General features: G+C 29.8%; 3 protein-coding genes across 3 annotated transcripts; 2 read left to right on the plus strand and 1 right to left on the minus strand.

The window, feature by feature from the left end:
• The first annotated feature begins 515 nt into the window (after positions 1-515).
• LOC129915296 (facilitated trehalose transporter Tret1-like) lies at positions 516-5940 on the plus strand. Its single transcript, XM_055994784.1, has 5 exons — positions 516-740; positions 802-960; positions 4630-4772; positions 4834-4942; positions 5008-5940. The coding sequence occupies exons 1-5, from the start codon at positions 620-622 to the stop codon at positions 5913-5915; spliced, it is 1440 nt and encodes a 479-aa protein (XP_055850759.1). The 5' UTR covers positions 516-619; the 3' UTR covers positions 5916-5940.
• Positions 5941-9441: 3501 nt separating this feature from the next.
• LOC129914974 (facilitated trehalose transporter Tret1-like) lies at positions 9442-11348 on the minus strand. Its single transcript, XM_055994426.1, has 5 exons — positions 11278-11348; positions 11027-11185; positions 10598-10740; positions 10419-10527; positions 9442-10349 (listed from the first exon to the last, which is right to left on the minus strand). The coding sequence occupies exons 1-5, from the start codon at positions 11321-11323 to the stop codon at positions 9442-9444; spliced, it is 1365 nt and encodes a 454-aa protein (XP_055850401.1). The 5' UTR covers positions 11324-11348.
• A 3663-nt stretch (positions 11349-15011) lies between these two features.
• LOC129914975 (facilitated trehalose transporter Tret1-like) lies at positions 15012-19952 on the plus strand. The gene is made up of 5 exons (XM_055994427.1): positions 15012-15057; positions 15117-15275; positions 18677-18819; positions 18883-18991; positions 19045-19952. The coding sequence occupies exons 1-5, from the start codon at positions 15012-15014 to the stop codon at positions 19950-19952; spliced, it is 1365 nt and encodes a 454-aa protein (XP_055850402.1).
• Positions 19953-21131: the final 1179 nt, after the last annotated feature.

Consider the following 21131-nt stretch of genomic DNA (forward strand, 5'->3'; position numbering starts at 1 on the left):
GAGCACATGTCATAAACACGAATCATTTATCTGTAGGTACTACCTTGAAAGATAATGAAATTTGTATTCGAAGAAATCCTTCCAAACAATCTCTAATCCAAGGTCGTTGTGAAATCCCAAACATGTGTAGTGTATTTTAGATCAATTGATTCGATCTATCTTGATAGTTAGATCTTTTCAAAAACAATAATAATTAAAAAAATAACAAATCAAAATGATTAGCAAAAGAGATTAGATTTATCAAACATAATTAATATTTCTATTCGATTTTAAAATAAGAAAAGTAATTAAAAATAAAATACTCTTCGATAATCGCCAATAGTTAAGTTAAATTTAATTGATTAAGTAAAAATATAATAAATTATCATGTTCTTGTTGTTCGAAACATAAATTCTCTAGGAAAACAATAAATTCATTTTTTGTTTTAAATCATTAAGATAATAAAAGCTTATTTGAATTTTTCTTTGATTAGCTTAACAACTTTAAATGTACAGTTTAAAAAGTGACTTCTCCGAGAAAAGTTTATAATTAAAAATATTGGTGTGGTAATTTAGAATTAAAAAACAAATTATTTGATTTTATTTTAGCCCTATTATATAACCCAGTCATACATGACTAAATGAATTCAACAGATCCACCAACCAGATATACGGAAGTTAGTCCTTTTGAAATGGAGCACGGACGCAGAGGAAGAATCGAACCGATCAAAAAATCACGAGTATATTTAGCCACAATATGCGGTAAGAATTTTGGATTTTAGATGAAAAATATTTTAATTTAATTAATAATTTTAATTTACAGCGAATTTATCAAGTTTTGCTATTGGAACATGTTTAGGATGGACTTCACCAATTTTACCAAAATTGATCAATAACACTGAAGACAGTCCGTTGGATTTCAAAATTAATTCCGAACAAGAAGCATGGATCTCATCTTTAATTGCACTTGGAGCTTTAGTTAGTAAGTATATACAATGTTACTAAACATCTTGAAGGTCTTAACAAAAATTACAACACCTTGAGTTAAGTACAAAAATTCAGTGGAACCCATAAATAAACTGACATAAGTTGAGTTTCCGTGAGACTTTGAAGTCCAAAAACAAGCACAGAGCCCAGCGATAAAAAATTAACTTACTTACCCTTTTTTCCATTAAAAATGAGTTGATAAAAATGCTTTGGAAAAAATTGAAACAAGAAACATTTAGACAAAAAGTATAAAGTAATAAATAACGGAAACCGTGGAAATATTTTGCTTTACTTTGCATAATACTCACGATAACACGGCTCTTGGAAGAAACTATAGTTTAATATTTTCCTTGAAAATCCTTATTTGATAATAAAATCATTCAACCATGAACTTTGTTGAAAAAATGGAAAATATAATGCAAAGGAATCGACTCCAACAATTTAAAATTTTCTAAATTTCGAGCTCTTGTTGAAAAAAAATCTAAAACTTGCAGTAGTGGAAGCAATATTTCAAGCCAGTCTACTTAAAATAAGAAATTGCCATCTACAATGATGGCAAGAAAATTTAAAATGGTGGACTTTTTAATTTTTTTCTCCAATTTTGATGATATATTAAATTTTTCCAAACATTGTTGTTATTGAAAACCCTCTGTAGGCACACCTCTTTTTTGCGAATTTGGTTTATACTTTTTCATGTCGCTAGAACTTTTTTCGGTCTCACTATTTTATAGAGAATCATATATGAAATTGATGTAAAATTTTCCGAGGAATTCGAATATTGTATTCACAATTTCAAAAATTTGTATTTTCACCCTTATAAAGACACTTTTTTGTGACCACTTTTTATTTTTGTCCTGTCAAATTCGCACCCGTGTGCCGACAGAGGGATAAATAGTGTTACTTTTGTTTCGAGAAAAGAAGCTTAATCTAACTGCGGATAGAATTTGACAAAGTATGGGTTTCACCCAACTGCCTAACTTAGGCTTGCGTTAGACTTGTTCAATTGTTCATAAAGTCAGATCTGTGATCGTACTAACTTAGTCGAACTGCAGCAGATGTCTGCAGAACTGACGAAGAAATTTATTTGGCTCTTGATTCGATGTTTTTATTGTTAGTAAATGTAAATATTGTAAAAAAAAATTAAGAATTAGGGTCGTGCAAAAAATATTTATTTATTCATTTTTCGAAAAATTTGGATTTTCATCACACCGAAAATTTCTAAATCGTGATTTTTTGAGTTATTAGAATTATTTTGCATAAGGGTGGCTCTAAAAAATGTTATCCTACAATTGCATTCCAAAAAAAATCAACGTGGATATTATTTTGACCAATTTATCGAGGACTAACTAACTACTTGAAAAAAAAAAATTGATTTTCACTACAGAGTAAGTTTATAAAACATGGGTTTTTGTGAAATACCTATAATGTAAAATTGGTTATTTTCGCATTGGGGGCGCCCATTAAGAAAATTCAAAATTAGTATTAAATGAAAAAAACTATAACGTAGGCAAAACTTTGAGTATGGACGTTTCGCTGTATTCCATTAAGAATGCAAGATATTTTATTATAAGCTTCTTTGATGCATCATGCAAGCTCTGTAAAAAAGGACAAATTGAATAATATTTTTTTTTTTTCAAATATAAAATACATATAATGCTCTGTCATTTTTTCTAAGTCTGAAGAGATTGATCTTGCATATTATGCAACCAAAAGAATTAAGCTTTTAAAATCAACAACTTCATGATTTTGTTTGAGAGTTTTAAAGTGATTAGGATAACAGTTGACAAAAAAATAAAAAAAAATCATGTGTGCAATTCACACGTGATAGAAGTGAAACCTAAAAATGAAAAAATCTACCTTTTTTTTATTCCATCACCTTTAAATCCATTTTTTTATATGACAACCTATGATAAATTTTATATCATCTGAAAGCTTATTGTTTCGTCTTTTTTATGACGCTTCAATCATATTTCTATCATGTCTACAAAATTTGTATTTTTGTATGTATTTTTCAAGTTTTTTAGTTAAAGATTTTGAACTTGTAGAACACGTACCGTTATGTGTGATATATCAAAAGAAAGGCAATATTCAATAAAGTTTAATCAAATTTGTATGTGCTCTAGATCAAAAGATATAACGTTTTTAGAAAAAGAACATCTTTTCAGCCTTATTTTAGGAATTGAATATGGAATTCATTGAAATTTTGCACATCTGTAGTTTATTTTATTACAGTATTACAGTAAACTCTCAAAGTGGACTCAAAACTGACAATTTAAGAAGCATATACATTGAGTTCTAATGGCTGGATATTCAAGATTTTTGAAATCTTCAGACAGAGCATCTTATTTTGTATTTCAAACATAGTTCAAAGTTAAAATTCCTATTGACAAAATCTTTATAAAGTGTTAAACGCATCAATGCTTTTGATCCGTTTGTGAATTATTTGAAAGGATAAAATTTTTATGTGTAGCACTTAATTATATCAAAAAATAACAAAATCATTCTTTGCCGCAGAACGTCCACGTTTCATACAAATTTTCTTATTCTCCTTAATACAATTTTAAAATGCACGACTGGGTCACACGTACTTGCTCTTGTAGTTCAAAGTATCATTATCTTAAATATCTACCTATTGGAAATGTATAATTTTGTTAAGTTTCGAGAAAATTTTTTTTTTAAAAATCGAAAGTTAAGAAAATTAAATTTTTCATTTTTTTTCAAAAACTTTTTTTAACATTTTATACCTCGAATTGAAAAGAATTACCTGTCTGAAGTTTGAATAAAGTTGGCTTATACTTTGATGAAATGTATGAACCTTTAAAACATTTCAATTCTTGCAGAAAACCGCAACGCTACATTTCCGTTCTCCGAATTTTTTGAGAAAAACTAAAAACGCAGTTTTGTTAGAATCCATAAGACTATTACGTACATAATTTTATCGAAATCGTTAGAGCCGTTTTCGAGCAAATTGCAATACCTCGAAAACGGTATATGGGAGATATGCGTTAAAAAGGAGATTTTAAAAAAATATAAAAACGTACTTAGGAAATTACGCAAAAATCAACCAAGTTTCAAGCAAATCCATCCATTCGTTTAGGCCCTAGCTCGATGTACAGATGGACGCACAGACACACTGACCGACTTGACGGACGGCATCGGCTTGACGAAAACCACTTTTTTGATCTTCTCAATAATCGTTATGTTGGCTTTGATTAAAACCTCGAATTTTTGTTTCTACACGAAACCAATAAAGCATCGCCAAGTAAAAAAGTAAAAAAGAATTACCATTAAAAAACAAAAGTCCTCCATGCTGCTTTTCTTGAGGAAAAGTCCTTGACGAAAATAATGTATCACTGGTTTTTTTAGCTAATGTAAGCTTAATGTTTTCCAAAATATCGATTTTCGTATTTTGTAAACTTTGTCGAAATTGAGACTTTTTGTGAAAAAGAAATCGTCAGCTAACAAGCAGCTATTTATTAGCAGCTATTTCTAGCAGAAGAGAGGAATTACTAAATCAATAGGAGTTGGCTCCAATTAGGTCTGATACGGTTTTTAAGAAGCAAAATAGGAAAAATACTACCTACTCAAGTTGTTGTAACAAAAAATTTATCTTTCCAACTCAATAAAACTTTACTCAATTATTATTAATAATTCTCTTTCACAGCTCCTTTCGTTGCGGGACCACTTGCCGGCATGATCGGTCGCAAATGGACAATGCTGTCAAGTTCTCTTTTCTTCCTCATTGCTTACATCCTCTTACTTCTTGCTCATGATGTTTGGTTAATTTATATTGCCCGTTTAATTCAGGTAAGTTTCATTTCTTACTAAGGGATATATAAAAAAAACTAATTTTTTTGAAAAATTTTAGGGTTTTGGAGTAGGTTTTATCATGACTGTTCAACCAATGTATGTGGGTGAAATTGCTACGGACGATTGTCGAGGAGCATTGGGATCCTTTATGCAATTGTTTATTGTTTGTAAGTATTCAATTAAAAATATTCTATCAATATCAAGATTAATTAATGTAAATTTCAAATTACAGCTGGAATTCTATATGCCTACGCTGTTGGTCCCTATGTGTCCTATGTTGCCTTACAATGGGCCTGTCTTGTCATCCCAATCATTTTTGCTGTATTATTCTTCTTCTTCCCAGAGAGTCCTTACTACTTCATTGAAAAGGGTCGTAAACTTGATGCCATTAAATCACTACAATTCCTCCGTGGTCAAAGCACTGAGGGAGTTCAAGACGAGATGACAGCAATTCAAGCATCAGTCGAAGAAAGTATGGCCAATAAGGGATCATTTGTTGATGTATTCCGCGGTGCAGGAAACAGAAAAGCTCTCTTAATCAGCGTTGGATTGATTAGCTTCCAGCAGTTGTCAGGTATCAACGTTGTGCTCTTCAACAGTGAAACAATCTTTAAGAAAGCTAATACCGGAATTGACCCTGCCATCGCTACAATCATTATTGGAGCTGTCCAGGTTGTTTCAAGTGGTGTTACACCTCTAATTGTAGAGCGTTTGGGCAAAAAAGCCATCTTGTTGATGTCTTCAAGTGTCATGTGCATTGGATTGGCAGCACTTGGAACATTCTTCTACATTCAAGATACCGGTGATGCATCTGGAATTCTTTGGCTACCAGTTCCAGCTTTGATTCTTTTCGTTATTGTTTATTGTCTTGGATTTGGACCTCTGCCATGGGCTGTTATGGGTGAAATGTTCCCTGGAAACATTAAGCCGATTGCTTCATCAATTGTTGCATCAACATGTTGGATCTTTGGATTTGTCATTACAAGATGGTATCCAGCTCTAGATGCTTTAGGAGCCTACTATGCTTTCTACTTGTTTACTATTTTCTGTGGAATAGGATTCTTCTTTGTGTTGTTCATTGTGATGGAAACAAAGGGAATGAGTTTGCAAGAAATTCAAAATAGACTCAATAACCGATAAATTTAGATAAAAAAAAATTCTTAGAATAAGGTAATATGCTGACTATATTTTTTCTTTTTTACTTTTTTCTATGTTTGTTCATTGTTTCGGAAGAAAGTGAAATTTGTCAAAGTATTGTTTAATTTGAAAGGCTACAGTTGTATGTATTGCGAGAATGTGTTAAATAAAAAAAAAATAAAAATATCGAAAATTTCTTCTTTTTTTTATTTTTATTATATATGTAGGGGGAAGTGGTCACCCTTCGTACACGGTCACCCTTCGTACAGTGAGCATAAAACAAAAACTAAACGGTATTCAAACACGTGCTTACTAGTGTGCATAGACATAGTAGGCGCCGAGCTACTAGATAAATTTTGAATCCTAAGTGCAACGGATTCGGTCGCCACAAGACTTTTTGTGTTTTTTAGTGCTCTGAGTAATTTTTTTATGTACATTTGATGTCATGTTGTGTTTAAGTTAAGTATGTTTTTGGCTAAACAGTAATGAAGAATTGTTGTTTAAAGTGTTAAATTTGTGTTTTAATTATAAATATTGCAAAATCTCAGTACATTTTTTCAAAAATCGATTTTTCTGCATTATGTACAGCTTGGGGAGCATTCGTACAGTCAAATATGGGGCACATTCGTACGCATACGTATGCCCGCCAGTAAATTTTCTTCAGCAGATAACAATCAAAACACGGAGTTACAGTTTTATTGAAACGAAATTTAAACCTCTATAATAAGTATTTCGCATTCTATAGTGAATTAAGGTTGGTATTTTTATATATGTAAATAATAATTTGTTTCAGAATCATCGAATCGCGAAAAATTAAGTTTTTTATTTGTTTTTGTTTTTTTCTGAGTCAAGTTCAATTAATTGATAAATTAATAATTAATTAAATGTTTTAAAACTCATATTTGGCATTTGACAAATCAAAAGTTAGTCAAATTAACGTTTTAAATATCCTGTACGAATGTACCCCATGTGCTGTACGAAGGTACCCCACGGGTGGGGAGGATTCGTACAAAAATCTAATCCCAGTAAAATGGCTATTACTATTTAAGCCTTTGATTTAGAAGTGTCAAATTTTTTTCTAAAGTGTAATAATATGCATGTTACAAATAAAGTCCATTTTCTCGAAACTGGAGTGAGTAAATAAATAACTAAAAAAAAATAAGTAAAAACTGTACGAAGGGTGACCACTTCCCCCTAGTTATAGCGCTAATACATATGAAAAACTTGATTTTCGGTACAATTGATCTGTGGATTTATAACCTAAACATGTGGGTATATTTTCCCTGTTTACTTACGATCTGCACTTTCTGCTGTTAAAAATTGACAAATTTTCTATTTTTCAATAGTTTTTTTTTAAATATTAAGATAGGAACGATATAACCAAAAAAAATGTTATTTTTAAATATTTCTACTTTTTAGTAATCCTAATGGCCAGCAGATGGCTTTTCATCGAAATTTATTTTATGGTCGCATTTCAAGCATGTTGTTAAGGGGTGATTTTTGAAGTGAAAACATCTTTAGTATTGTAGTGATTTGAAACACGATGAAACAAAAAATCGACAAGAAAAATCAATTGATTATAATTTTTTTTTTTTATTAGATAGATCGTAGAAATATGACTGAAGCGTCATATAAAAGGTGAACTAATAAGCTTTCAGATGATATAAAATTTACTATATGTTGCTATTTAAAATAATCTATTTAATGATGTAAGAAGAGAAAAAAGATTTATTTTTTTTTGGTTTGCTTTTTTTGATGAAAACTGATTGGGTTCAAAAAAAATTCTAGCTCTTTTTGTAGATGTTGTATAGATATTGTCGATAAAAATATTTTGAACTGAAACAATAAACTTTCAGGTGATATAAAATTTACCATGTGTTCAATTCAAATGTGGTCGAAGCTAAACCTTAAAAAATCATTTTTCTTGAAAAAACAAAATCGAAAAAATCTAACTTAACTCCATCACCCTTAAATTCATTTTTTTTTTAAAGAACATTATTATTTAAGGTTTCACTTCTAGCACGTGTGAATTCCACACATGATTTTTTTTTAATAGCAGATGAAAATCTTCAAATCTTAGCTGGAACTTTTGTCCGGAGCATTAAAGGCTTTTTTTCATAGGTAATATTTGAAGTAAGTACATATTTTACAACTTGTATTTTTTTTTTAATGATTACTAAGAAACAAACCCATGGCTTAAAGTTAGAAAATTAAAATCTATTATATATATGTGCCCTTGATTATGAAAGTGGACTAAGTCACTTTTTGCATTGGTTAAAGAAAAACATAGGTACATAATAATTTTCTTATAATGATTTAATTGTATTTCTTTTATGAAATCACTGAAGGAGCAATAAAAAAAATATATTTACTGCAATTTCGCGATCAAATAAACTTTACCCCTTAAATAATAATTATTTTTAGGCTAGATTTGATGCCATTTTTAGGAGTGACTTAGTCCACTTTCATAATTAAGGGCACAAATTAAAGTTTGGTTTTGTGTACGTTCGCTAACCGGCCACACCGGCTGACTTATTTTCTTAATTTTTTTTTAATCAAAGAGGTAGAAGAGAAGAAGGTTTAAGGCAAAAAAAAATTTAAGATTTTATAGGGTAAATAGGGGTAACACGACATTGAAAAAAGAGGCTATTTTCTAAACGGTAAGTCGTAAAGAGTTGACTTTTTTTTTAAATGATAGACAAATTTATTCAATAGTTAAAAAAGGTATTGAAAAAATTCAAAAAAATTTCAAAACCAAGTTGTGAAGGTTTTTTTGCAGTCATAGACCTTCGACAAAAGACTAATTAGAGGTACGCAAAATTTTGCACAGAAATTTGAGTTACACCATGAGAAAGATATTAAAAAAAAATTAGGGGTCTAAAACGGATTTTTTTCATACACCCTGTATTTTGAAATAAAAATTTTTGAAAAACAACCTAATTTTTAGGGACATTTTTGAGTAGTCTTTTATTTTTTTGGAATTTTTTAAAGTCTGCAAAAAATCTCAAACTTATAGGAAATATAGATTTTAATCATGCGCATGCATGTTCAAACTTTTGAATTTTTAAAATGATTTTTGACCGAATAACGGGAAAAACAAGTTTTTTTGTCCCAAGTTTTTTGGCCGTTTTTAACATAGGCCATATTTTACATAGGCCACTTTTGCTAAAAGTTTAAAAGTGAATATTTTTAAACTCATTTTACGAACTTTTCAAGTTTTGATTCCCTTTTTCATTTAAAATGTTAACTAATTATAGAGTCGAGAATTAAAAATAAATACAAAAAATGGCGGAACGAAGTCCGCCGGGTCAGCTAGTATATTATATTGTTTTGCCATTTAAGCTTTGCTCAAACAACTTCTATTTCGATCACTTCCTTTATAGATTTTATTTTTCGTATAAATGAAACAATAAAAACTCCGTAAACACTGACGTATTTGTATTTTAATGATAAAGTATTAAAAATTTTAAATAACAACATTTTCTATATAAATAAATAAATAGAGATAAAGCAAAGGATCTTCATATCTTCATTTTGCATGTAGTTTCTCCTCGATCTGCTGCAAACTTAATCCTTTTGTCTCAAACATAACAAAAATGACAAACAATAATGCCACAATACACAATGATCCAAATATCCAAAAAGCATAATATGGTCCCAAAGCATTTAACTCCGGAAACCAACGTGTTACCACAAAACCCGTTATAAAAGCACAAACACACGCTATCGATGTGCCAATTGGTTTGATGTTCAAAGGAAAAATTTCCCCTAATACTGCCCAAGGAAGAGGTCCAAATCCAAAAGAATACAAAACATTGAATGCAATCAATGCAGGAACTGGAAGCCATTCAATACCAGTTGCATCGCCAAATGCTTGAATATAAAAGAACGTTCCCAATGCTACCAATGACACACACATGCCACACGCTGAAATAAGAAGAACTATTTTTCGACCACTTCGGTCCACCACAAATGGAGTGATCAAGTTGGAAAATAATTGAACCACACCAAGTATAATTGTTGCAATAGCCGGATCTAAAGTTGACTTGGCACTGCTAAATATCGATTGACTATTAAAAGTGACAACTGAGGTACCAGTTAACTGTTGCAGTGTCAAAAGACCACAACAAATAAACAGAGCCTTTCGGTAGCCTCTGTTGCAAATGACATCAGTTAGTTTTCCTTTTCGGGACTTTGCTTCGTCAACGTTTTTTTGAACTTTTGTCATTTCAGCTTCGACTTGAGAAGCTTTTTGTCCGCGAAGAAATTGCAAGGATTTTATTCCTTCCGGTCTTTGGTTTCTGGCTGCGTAAAAATATGGACTCTCTGGCATGAAAGGAAATATGACGAGGAACAATATGGGAATTGCTATACAAAACCACTGCAGAGCTATGTAACTTACATAGGGACCGATACAGTAAACGTAGAGAATTCCACCTTTTAAATTGAAAAATAGAAAATTAATTTGCATTTATTGTATAATTGAAACTTATATTGTGTCCTTACCAAGCAAATTAAGTGCCATTAAAGAACCAAGAGCTCCTCGAACATCATCTGTGGCTATTTCTCCAACATATAAAGGAAGAGTAGCAACACAAAGTCCTGCTCCAAAGCCCTTAATGGATTAAATAGTAAAATAAATTAAAAAAAAAAAACATGTCGTGACGAACAAATTTGATGTTTACCTGCATCAAACGGCCCAAATAGATAAACCAAACTTCAGTTGCAACCATCATTAAAATAAACGAAGCTGTGAAAAACATTGAACCCACAAGAAGAGTCCATTTTCTTCCGATTAAACCTCCTAAAGGTCCACCAATAATGCATGCTTAAAAATAATAAAATGGTTTAATTGAAGCAGATATCTGGCGCCCAACGTGGAAATCTTCAATTTGATAAAACAAATTTTTAGTTGAAAAATAAAACTGTCTTGATGGAATTCTATCTTGCTTTGAGACTTTGACAGCTTTCTTTTATAGCAACAGAGCTTTATTAAAATATATTGTACTCGCGGGTACTCGACATTTTGTATTTGACTCATCAGTTCAAAATTAATTTTAGAATGAAAATCATAATTAATTTTATGTTTTCTTTTAATTCATACATCAACTTACTACTTAAAGATCCCAGAGTAATGATTGAAGTTATCCAACCTTCTTCTTCTTTGGTTATTGGAAATTTTAATGGACTGTCTTCAGTGTGAGTATTTAATTTGGGAACAATTGGCGATGACCATCCAAGACATGTTCCAAATGCCACATTTACTAAATTTGCTTAAAAAAAAACCGAAATAATTATAAATGAAACAAAAAAATAATTTAAAATGTAACAATGACTTGAATAATATATGTAATTGGAGATATACCATTTAATGCAGTTAAAATAACTCGATGTTTTTTATAAGGCTCCATTTTCAACAATAAAACTTCAGACAACACTTTTAAATTAATTTGTAATCAAGAATACCATTTTTGTATTTAATTTTAATTAATTTTTATTTCTTTATTCGTAAATAGCTTGCATTTTAGCTGACATTCTAAACTGTCTGCAGTTGAAATAGTAAGTGTAAATTAAAGAGAAGCAATCCCTTATCAGCTATCAGAAGTGTTCACAAATATTGAAAATGTTATGCACACACTCCTGCACTTTACTATTACAAAAGTACTGGTTACTTTCAATCTTTTTCCATCAATTGGTTAATGTTCAAGTCGTCATTGAAAAGCAATTTGTTTATTTGTTAAGTGTTGGTACACAATGATTTTTTTTACAGTTAAACATCACGTTACAAAAACAAAAACTGAATATTAATCGATGGGTATGGTGCATCCTTCAAATCCGACTTTACTTACATACATACATAGTTTGATATGAAAAGTGTTTAAGTAGATAGCTACATTTTCAACTTTTTTTTAGATGCTGAATTTTTCGGGAATTCCTTTGAAATCTGAGATTGTTGCAAATCTTCTTCTTTTTTATTGATTACGACCTCCGAAAAACTAACTAATATTTTTTTATTTTCAAAAATGCTAGAACACTGGTATTATTATATTTTGGAAAAAAATGAATTCAGTTTGGAAAATGGCATTAGTCAACACTATTTTTACAAAATAAAAAAAAAAAAATATTTAATTTAGTTTGAATAATAGAGAAACGGCCTTTATAATAAACTTAATTAATAAATAAAATTCATCTCTAAAAATAACACTTAACTAGTGTTATTTTTATAAAAGACAAAAAGGCATATCATAAAATTATTTACTATATTACAAGTAACTTCATTTTATACACTTCACAGCACCATACTTTGATCCTGTTGAGTGCCCACTTTCATTTCCGCTAAAATGATGAAATTTCACATATGTACATATTTATTACACAAAACACATATGCAAAAAAAATTTTAAGTTGGGAAGAACGAAAATGTAAAAAACAATAAATTGGACCACCCTTATAGTTTTTGTTTCCAAGTTGTATTATACTTTTTATTTGTTTTAATAAAATAAACAATTACACAATTATTTTTATTTAAATATTTATTTATTTTTAATTTTAATTTAAAATTTTACAACTTTTTATTTTGTAACGACGCACGACGCGTCAAAATAAAAAGTTGTTAAATTTAAAATTAAAACTTAAAATAAATAAATGTTTAAATAAAAATATTTGTGTAATTGTTTATTTCATTTCATTAAGGGCCAATTTTTTAATAGTCAGTTAAACAGTCAGTTAGTACTTATTCCCCTGATAGAGAAAAAAACATTTTTTCAATAGGCAGATATAGCTTATTCCTAGGAATAAAACTATCTGCTTCTTTCAGAGACGAATAAAAATTATTCTAAGGAATAATTTCAACAAAAATGTTATGTCCATTGTTAAAGCTGCTTTTAAAGAATTTTGACAAAAAATACAAACTAACACAAGAAAACAAAAACAATCATGAATAAAAATGACGTTTAATTGTTAATATTTTTGAATTTGAAATTTTTTTTTAGTTATTCTGTAGAATAAATTAAAAACAAATAAAAAAATAATAAAACAAAAAAAAAAAATCCAGGACTTTCTTTATTGTTTCTTCAAGTCTAAGGTGTGAAAATACAAATTAACCACCTTACACCTTCCCTTTTTCCCCATTCAATTTTTCAAATCCATTTTTTTAGACTCCTTCAGATGACATTTTATGTGTAATATTTGACGCTCTTTAATTAGTATTTAAGAAGGTTAAGGGCAGGAAAGTTCACGAAGTCCGGTTATTTGTTTTAAGTGTTAACATTATAGATATCAAAACATCAATCTTTAAATGCAATATTTTTATGTAGTTTGAAGGATTTAATTTATCAAGGTTTCAACTAATAAATAAATATTTTTTCCTGAAAAAAAAAAAACAACGATGACAAAAATTGTCTTGTAATCTTTGTTGGTTATAATTATAATTTTTGCAAGAAAAAAAGTCAATATGAGCCACTGTATAGAGAGGAAATGAAATGATGTTTTTTTTGGAGATTGCATGCAACAGCTTTATCAAAACAATCGTAGTCAATAAGTGTGGTTTTTTGGCAAAGCTAAAGCTTTCAGTTTAATAACACAAACCATGTTTTCTTATTTCTCAAAAATTGATAACTACTTGGTTTGCTATCTTTCAAATCTATATCTATCAAATGAATTAAAGAATCATCCTAATAAAATTGATAATGCGTAATGGGTTTAACTTGTTTTCCATCAGTAAATTTTAATCTTATGACTTAAAAATGAGTTTGTGTCTATTCAAGGATAAGTAAATTTGACAAGTCACAAACGAAGAAGAGTAAAATAACTAAAGTTTTAGGTAGATATAGATCGGAATCTTTAAACAGAAATTTGTGCTTTATTGTCTTTAAAACATAGGCCGACGTACGACCTTTATTGATTTGATAATTATCGCTTTAGATATCATTTTTATTCAATTAATATTTTTCGTATTAAATCTGCTGAGTTGTGAATTAACGTCAGGAGCGAATTTACACAAACAATTTTTTTTTTTTGAACGTAAACTTTTTTAATAAATAATTTTTTAAAATATTTTTTCCATCAAATGTAAATGGATACCTAGAAAGTAAAATTTTGGAAAAATATTCCAACTATACTATTTCGTGGGAAGAAATGAAATAAAATAATCGAATCCCTTGCCAACGAAGTGGAACGAACTTTGGGGCCTTTATATTTCTCAGTCCGCCCCTGGTGTAAGTTAAATGGACAGAATAAACCAAAATTTTTATTATTAAATTGTTTGGTTTGAAATGGAATCATGACAGTCGAATATTTCAGTTCATGAACCAAACTTCGGTATAAATCAAATAGAAAAAATTTAATAAATTGAAGTCAAAACGAAAAACTTAAAGTACTATCTGCGGAAACTGAAATAGTTAATTATAGTTAGAGGAAACCCGATTACGCGTTTAGGCCAGCTGGAGCTATAAAGATTGGTTAAACGACGAGATTGATTGTTTTTCTATGATTTACGATCTGATAAGATTATAGGCTCTTCTTGCAAATCATTTTTAAGTTTTCTGTTCACGCGTCAGATCTACCTTAACCGTCGTCGTTAGTATAGTTAAAAGACAACAATGTATTCAATTTCATAGCTTGTTTCTACTAATTCATAAATTGGCCAGTTCTTTATCGCCCGAGTCATAAAAAAGGCTCATTTTATCAAAAGTGAGGTAAATCGATCATGCACACCTAGAATTTGGCGCACCTATAAATAATAAGACCAGACCAGACTGATTCTAGGAGCAACGGTCAGAATAAAGGCTGAAATTAAGAAATTGTGAAGAATAAGTATGTGTTCTCAAGACATGAATGAATTTTCGAAAAAGTGCAAGTGGCCAGTTGATAAATTTTTTGATTAATGTAGTTCTATTTGATAATACAAAAAATTAAAACTCATCGCCTCGTATTGTTTGTAAATAGATAGATCATTTTTCTATTAATTTCGAATCTTGTCGGCGATCTGTTCTAAAATTCTTATCTCAGTAAATCAGTTGATTCATCGTTAAAACAATTAATATAAATTAAAAAATAATTTTTCTATTAGCGTTTTAAAGATAAATAAGATAATCTAGAATGGATCCTGTGAAGAAGTATCGACTTTATCTTGTAACGTTTTGTGGTAAAGATACTTTAAACTTAATCAATTTGGAAAAATTTTCAATAATTTAATGATTTTAGCTACTTTGGCAAGTTTTTCTGTTGGAGTTTACATTGGATGGACTTCACCTGTGGTACCAAAACTGCGAGAACAAACTGAAGATAGTCCATTAGATTATGGTATTACAACAGTGCAAGAAGGATGGATTGGTTCTTTGACAGCAGTTGGTGCTTTCTTTGGTGAGTAAGGCCATTTATATTTTTATATTATTTATGGCTCGCTAAGAAGAACAGAAATCAATGAATTCACTGGTCTACAAAATTTAATTTTTTTTTTTGGTGCCGACACTATGATATACTTTTCTATAAGTTTTTGATGTGCTGAACTCGAATCTGAAATCAGAAATATCCTATCAGCTCCGGTTTTTGAAATATTACCGTTAGAATGTTCGAAAAAATCGTTTTTTGACTTTTTTGGAGTTAACAAGAACTTCCCCACATGAACCAAAATATACTTTTCTGAAGGTTTTGGGTGTGTTAAAATCGAATCTGAAGTCAAAAATATTCTATCAGCTCCCATTTTGGAAATATTGCCGTTAGAAAATGCAAAAAGAAAAACGTTTTTTTACCACTTTTGATGTTATGCCTTAATTTAAAGAATTTTTTAAAAATATAATTCATAACGGTTTCTATAAGAACTATTTTTTTCTTATTTCAAGACCTGTTTAAATCTTTGCAATATCTTTTTTACTGCCGGAGATATCTTAAAATGAAGGTGTGTTTTTATCAAGAAGGAGATGAAAACGTGATATCTGTTTGATACATTACAATAACCCAAAAAACTGACGATATCTCGAACAATAAAAAAGATATCGAAAAGATTTAAAAAGATCTTGAAAGATGGAATATAGTTCTTATAGAAACCGTATAATTGATATTTAAAAAAAAAAATGTCTTCACATAAAAGCATAACCTCAAAAGTTGTTTTTTTACATCTTCTTACGGTAATATTTAAAAAACGGGAGCTGATAGGATATCTCTGACTTCAGATTCGAACTCAGCACACCGAAAACCTATAGAAAAGTATATCATAGTCTCGGCACCAAAAACCTTGTAGACCTGTGTTATGAGTACAGTTTACAATTTGACTTTTGACTTCTAGTGTTTTTTTTTTTTTGAGTTAAGAATATGGATTGTGTTCCAAGTATGTATGTGCAACTAGAACAATAAACTTTTTACCAAGCTTTTAACATCGTTTTAGGTTTTTAACACGTTAGAAAACTGATTAGGTTTGAATTAAATATCGAAAACAATATTTTTTGGTTTAAATAATTTTTTTTATGTGAGTTTAGCCTAAAAACTCTCAAATTACAGTGTCACGCAATATTATTGTGAGACTATTTAAAAACTTTTGTAGTGAAAAAAATCTTAGCTACTAGTTATCGCTTTTCCTTTAAATTTAAGTTTTTGAAATAATTCTAAACTGGGTTTTTTGTCCTGTATTATGGCAGAACCTGGCATGATCAATTCATCAATTCACCATTTTGAAATATCTAAAAGTGGGTCATATCATAACACAATGATCATTTCAAAACTAGAAGAATTTGCATTAACATCTAAGATTTTCCAAAAAAAAATACACATACACCCCAGTGACCAAAACAATTATACGGTTGGTTGTTCAATTCGTTGACTATATTATTTGTTCAAAAGCCAGCTTTTTAGTGTGGTATAGATATTGCCTGAAAATTAATACTTGATTTTTTTTGATAAAAATCGTAAGAGACGTTTTTCAGAAAATTTAACCTTTCAAAAATATGACAGGTACCGTTGTTTTTGGTAAAAAACAATAATTCCAAAAATCCCTCTGTACAAGATCTAAAAACTGTTACATACCAAGTGGATCGGACCATCCGTTTAGACTTTAGCGCCTTAAACAGACCGACAGACATCCTGACGGAATGAAATACAGACGGACTTTCGTGTTCCACTTTTTTCTCATTCTCTATCATCATAAAAATATGTTATTTACAATTAAATTTTCTGCATTGAAAAAAAAAAAAAAATAAAATGCACGACAAAAAGGCAAATTCCACAACATCCTATCCCTGGTTATTACAATTAAATTTTCTGCATTGAACAAAAAAAAAAAAAAAAAATCAAATGCACGACTGGGGTCGCACGTACTTCCTCTTGCAGTTCAAAGCACTTTTATGTTAGTTTACTTGTAGATTTTAAGATTTATAAATTTAAAGTAAATTTTTTGATGTTCGGGAAGAGCCGACATTTAATGAAAAATTTTGTTAAAAAATGAAAAAAAAAGTATTTTTTTATTTGACTTTTTTTTGAAAAAAATAAAAATGCAGTTTTATTGCAAATGCTTTGAATATTATGTCTGCAAAGTTTAATCAAAATCCTTAGAGCCGTTTTCGAGATATTTGGTTTGAATTGAAAAATTTGTATGGGAGGTACACTTTCTAAGAGAGATATAAAAAAACAAAAAAAAAAAAAACTTTCAGAATTCCATAAAAATCATCTGTACCAAATTTGAAGAAAATACGTCCACCTGTTTAGGCTGTGCACAACCGCACAGACGCACGGACGGAATTGCGAGACCCACTTTTTTGAAATTCTCCATCATCGTAATGTTGGTTTTGGTTAAAACTTCAAATTTTTTTTTTCGACACGAAACCAATACTTGCCGTATTGAGCAAGTAAAAATAATACAAAATGTGTGCATTTTTTTTTATAATTCGTCGAATTTCTTACAATTTTGGTTATTTGACCATATGTTTAATATTATAGTTGAATAGCTAATGTCTGGTTAAAAAGACAACATTGTAAGAAATTCGACAGACTAAAATACTGAAAGACCAACTTAAGGGCTCTCAGAATTTGGTAACTTGTTTATTCAAAATCCTAACGGTTTTTTTTATTAATAACAAAGAAAAATAACAAAAATAATAAAAAATTATTACAATTATTTTTATTTTAAGTGGAGCGATTGAATATAATTCAATTTTAAAGTTCAAGTAGAGTTGAGGTCACTGGAACTTTAAAATTGTTTTTTTTTTTTGTTTTTTATTAATATAGATTTTGTTAAATTTTTAAAAACCCCCATTTTGAACTATTATAATTTGCTTCATTAATTGGCTTTATTGTTTGCAATTCTGTCACTAAAACATTGCATTGGTCATAAGTTCGGAACAACATTTTCAAGAAATCCATAAAATTTCAAGAAAGAAAATTGTGAAAATTTTGGAAATTGGGGAAAGATTTAATCAGAATTGGAATGAAATGGAACATCGCTTTTGCAAATTCAATTCAAGTGACAAGGTATTGGATTAAGCATGATTAAAACGTTTTTGAAGACAAAGAAGAACATTGCAAGTGTTTTCATTGATTTTAACCTTTTGTGTTTCCAATTTAAATCAGTTTCATAAAAATCGCCCTTCCCGCTCTAGATTTTTTTTTGTCTCCACCCAAAGTAAAGTAATGCAAATTCACTGTTTGTATTTGAAGCTATAGTTATTTTCTGTAAGAAGTCAAATAAATAATGCAAAAATAATAATAATCAGTTTTTCAAAAATTTATTAAATGTCTTCTAATTTCATTTGTTTCTTTTGTTCACTTTTTTATAGGAGCCCTAGGAATAGGATACATTGCATTCAAATTTGGTCGAAAGTGGGCAATTTTGTCAACTTCAATATTTTACATCATTTCATACATTTTGTTGATTGTTGGTAATAATATTTGGTATATTTATGCAGCACGAACACTTCAGGTTCGTTCTTATGTTTTACACCAAAACAACTCTTCTAACTTCAATAGTTTCTGTTTTTTCCAGGGAGTTGGAGGTGGAATTACACATGCCGTGGTTCCAATGTACATTGGTGAAATAGCAACAAATGATCTTCGTGGTGCATTGGGGTCTATGCTTTTACTTTCTATGAGTTGTAAGTGGTTAATTTTTTTTCTCAAACCTTATCTTATAACTTTTTGTTTAAAGGTGGATTGGTTTTCGTGTACAGTATTGGACCATACGTTGATTATATGACCTTACAGTGGATTTGCCTTTCGATTCCAATTATTCAATTCTTCCTAACAATTTTCTTTATACCAGAATCACCGTATTTCTTCGCAATGAAAAACCGAACAAAAAATGGAATTAAATCCCTACGAATTTTACGAGGACAAAGGGAAAAAACTACCGAAGCCTTGATGAATCAAATTAAAAAAGAAGTCGACACCTCAATGTTGAATAAGGGATCCATTGTGGATGTATTCAAAAACCGCGGTTATAGAAAAGGCCTATTAATCGGTTGTGGCTGTTTGGTTTTCCAACAACTTTGTGGTACAAAAGCTGTACTTGTCAATAGCCAATCGATTTTTAGCAGTACCAATTCGAGTCTTGACCCAGCAATTGCTACCATTATCATTGGACTTGCTCAACTTGTTTCAAATTTTCCAACTCCTTTTATTGTTGAACGGGCTGGACGCAAAATCGTTCTAATAATTTCATCAGTTGGCATGTGTTTGGCACATCTGACACTCGGAACATTCTTCTACATTCAAACATTTGGTGATGCATCACAAATTTTATGGCTTCCAGTGCCGGCTATGATTGGATTTAATTTGTTCTTCGGGTTTGGATTTGGACCGCTTCCGTGGGCAGTGATGGGTGAAATGTTTCCATCGAATATCAAGTCGAGTGCTACTTCGATTGCATGTGGTATTTATTGGATAACCAGTTTTGCTGTGGTACGGTGGTTTCCTGAACTAAATGCCTTGGGACCGTATTATGCATTTTGGTTTTTTGGAGGAATGTGTGCATTGGCGACTTTATTTGTACTTTTTGTTGTAATAGAAACAAAGAAAATTAGTTTGCAGAGTATTCAAGAGAAATTACAAGCATGAGTTATATAATGCAAATGTTTTGTTGTAAATAAAAGACGTGATACAATCCTAAAGGTTAAAGATTTAAAAAGAGAAATAATGTTGTTTTTCATAAAGTTTGCAGACGTAGCCGAACGCAGAGGCTTTCTAGAATACTTTTTTTTATTCCACTAAGCATTACACTATTTAACGAAAAAATAATTTTTTTTGGAAACCAAGTGCCCAGAAAGCTCTTAAAAAATGTTTGTTATGTAATACCTATTCGAGATAAGATTTTTCAAAGTTTTTTGTCGTTGTTTTTTCAAGCATACTTTGTATTCGGACTAGAATTATTTTTTTTTCTGTGTCACTTCAGATGTGTAAGTGCAATGTTTCAAAACATTTAAAAAAAATCGATTTTTCAAAGGAATTTTTTGACAAAACAAAGTAAGAAAATTCAAAATTTTTTGAATCCTTGCTGTTTTAAATTCTGTATGTGTAGTACATTACCTGGCAAAGATAAGAAGATACTTTTCTTTAAAATCTATGTTATAAAGATATGACCATTTTTGTAACGATCACAATTTTCGACTCTTTTTGTTACTTTTCGTGTTTTTGTCTTTAACTTGAAAACGAGCCGAATTTTAAAATTTTCATTAAGTAACTTTTTGTAGATAATTAAATTTTTTATTAATATCAATCGCTTAAAAAAATTTTTTAAATTAAAATATTGTAAAAAACTTAAGAAAAACTATTCCAAAAAAAGAGAAAAAAAACATTTTTGATGTATTTACTAAATAGTTTGTTTTTATGATTTGACCACTTATAGATATTGAAAATGTGAAGGAGAAAATGATCACAAAAATTGAAAACGACTAAAATTGAAAAGAATATTGACTTTCGAAAACTGCTGTTTTTGGTCTTTTTGAACAAATTTTCTTAATCGACTTTGTCAATAAATTAGTCTTTCGATTTTCGATTTGGAAGGAAATACAGTAAAACATCTCCAATTCTAAAAAAATCCCCTAGAAGCATAGCCGTAGCTAGCATTTCATTTCGGGGGGTGTTAGCTCAGACCAAACAAAATTTTTTTTTAGAAATCACAGTACTTTGTATCAACTATATGTAACTGCAGTCGATTCTAAATCCCGCTAGATCAAATAGTCATTTGAACTGTGTAGAAGCGAAAAATTTGCCAATATCCTTTTTAAGTATTTTTTA

Source organism: Episyrphus balteatus, chromosome 3 (assembly GCF_945859705.1).
Source record: "Episyrphus balteatus chromosome 3, idEpiBalt1.1, whole genome shotgun sequence".
NCBI lineage: Eukaryota > Metazoa > Arthropoda > Insecta > Diptera > Syrphidae > Episyrphus > Episyrphus balteatus.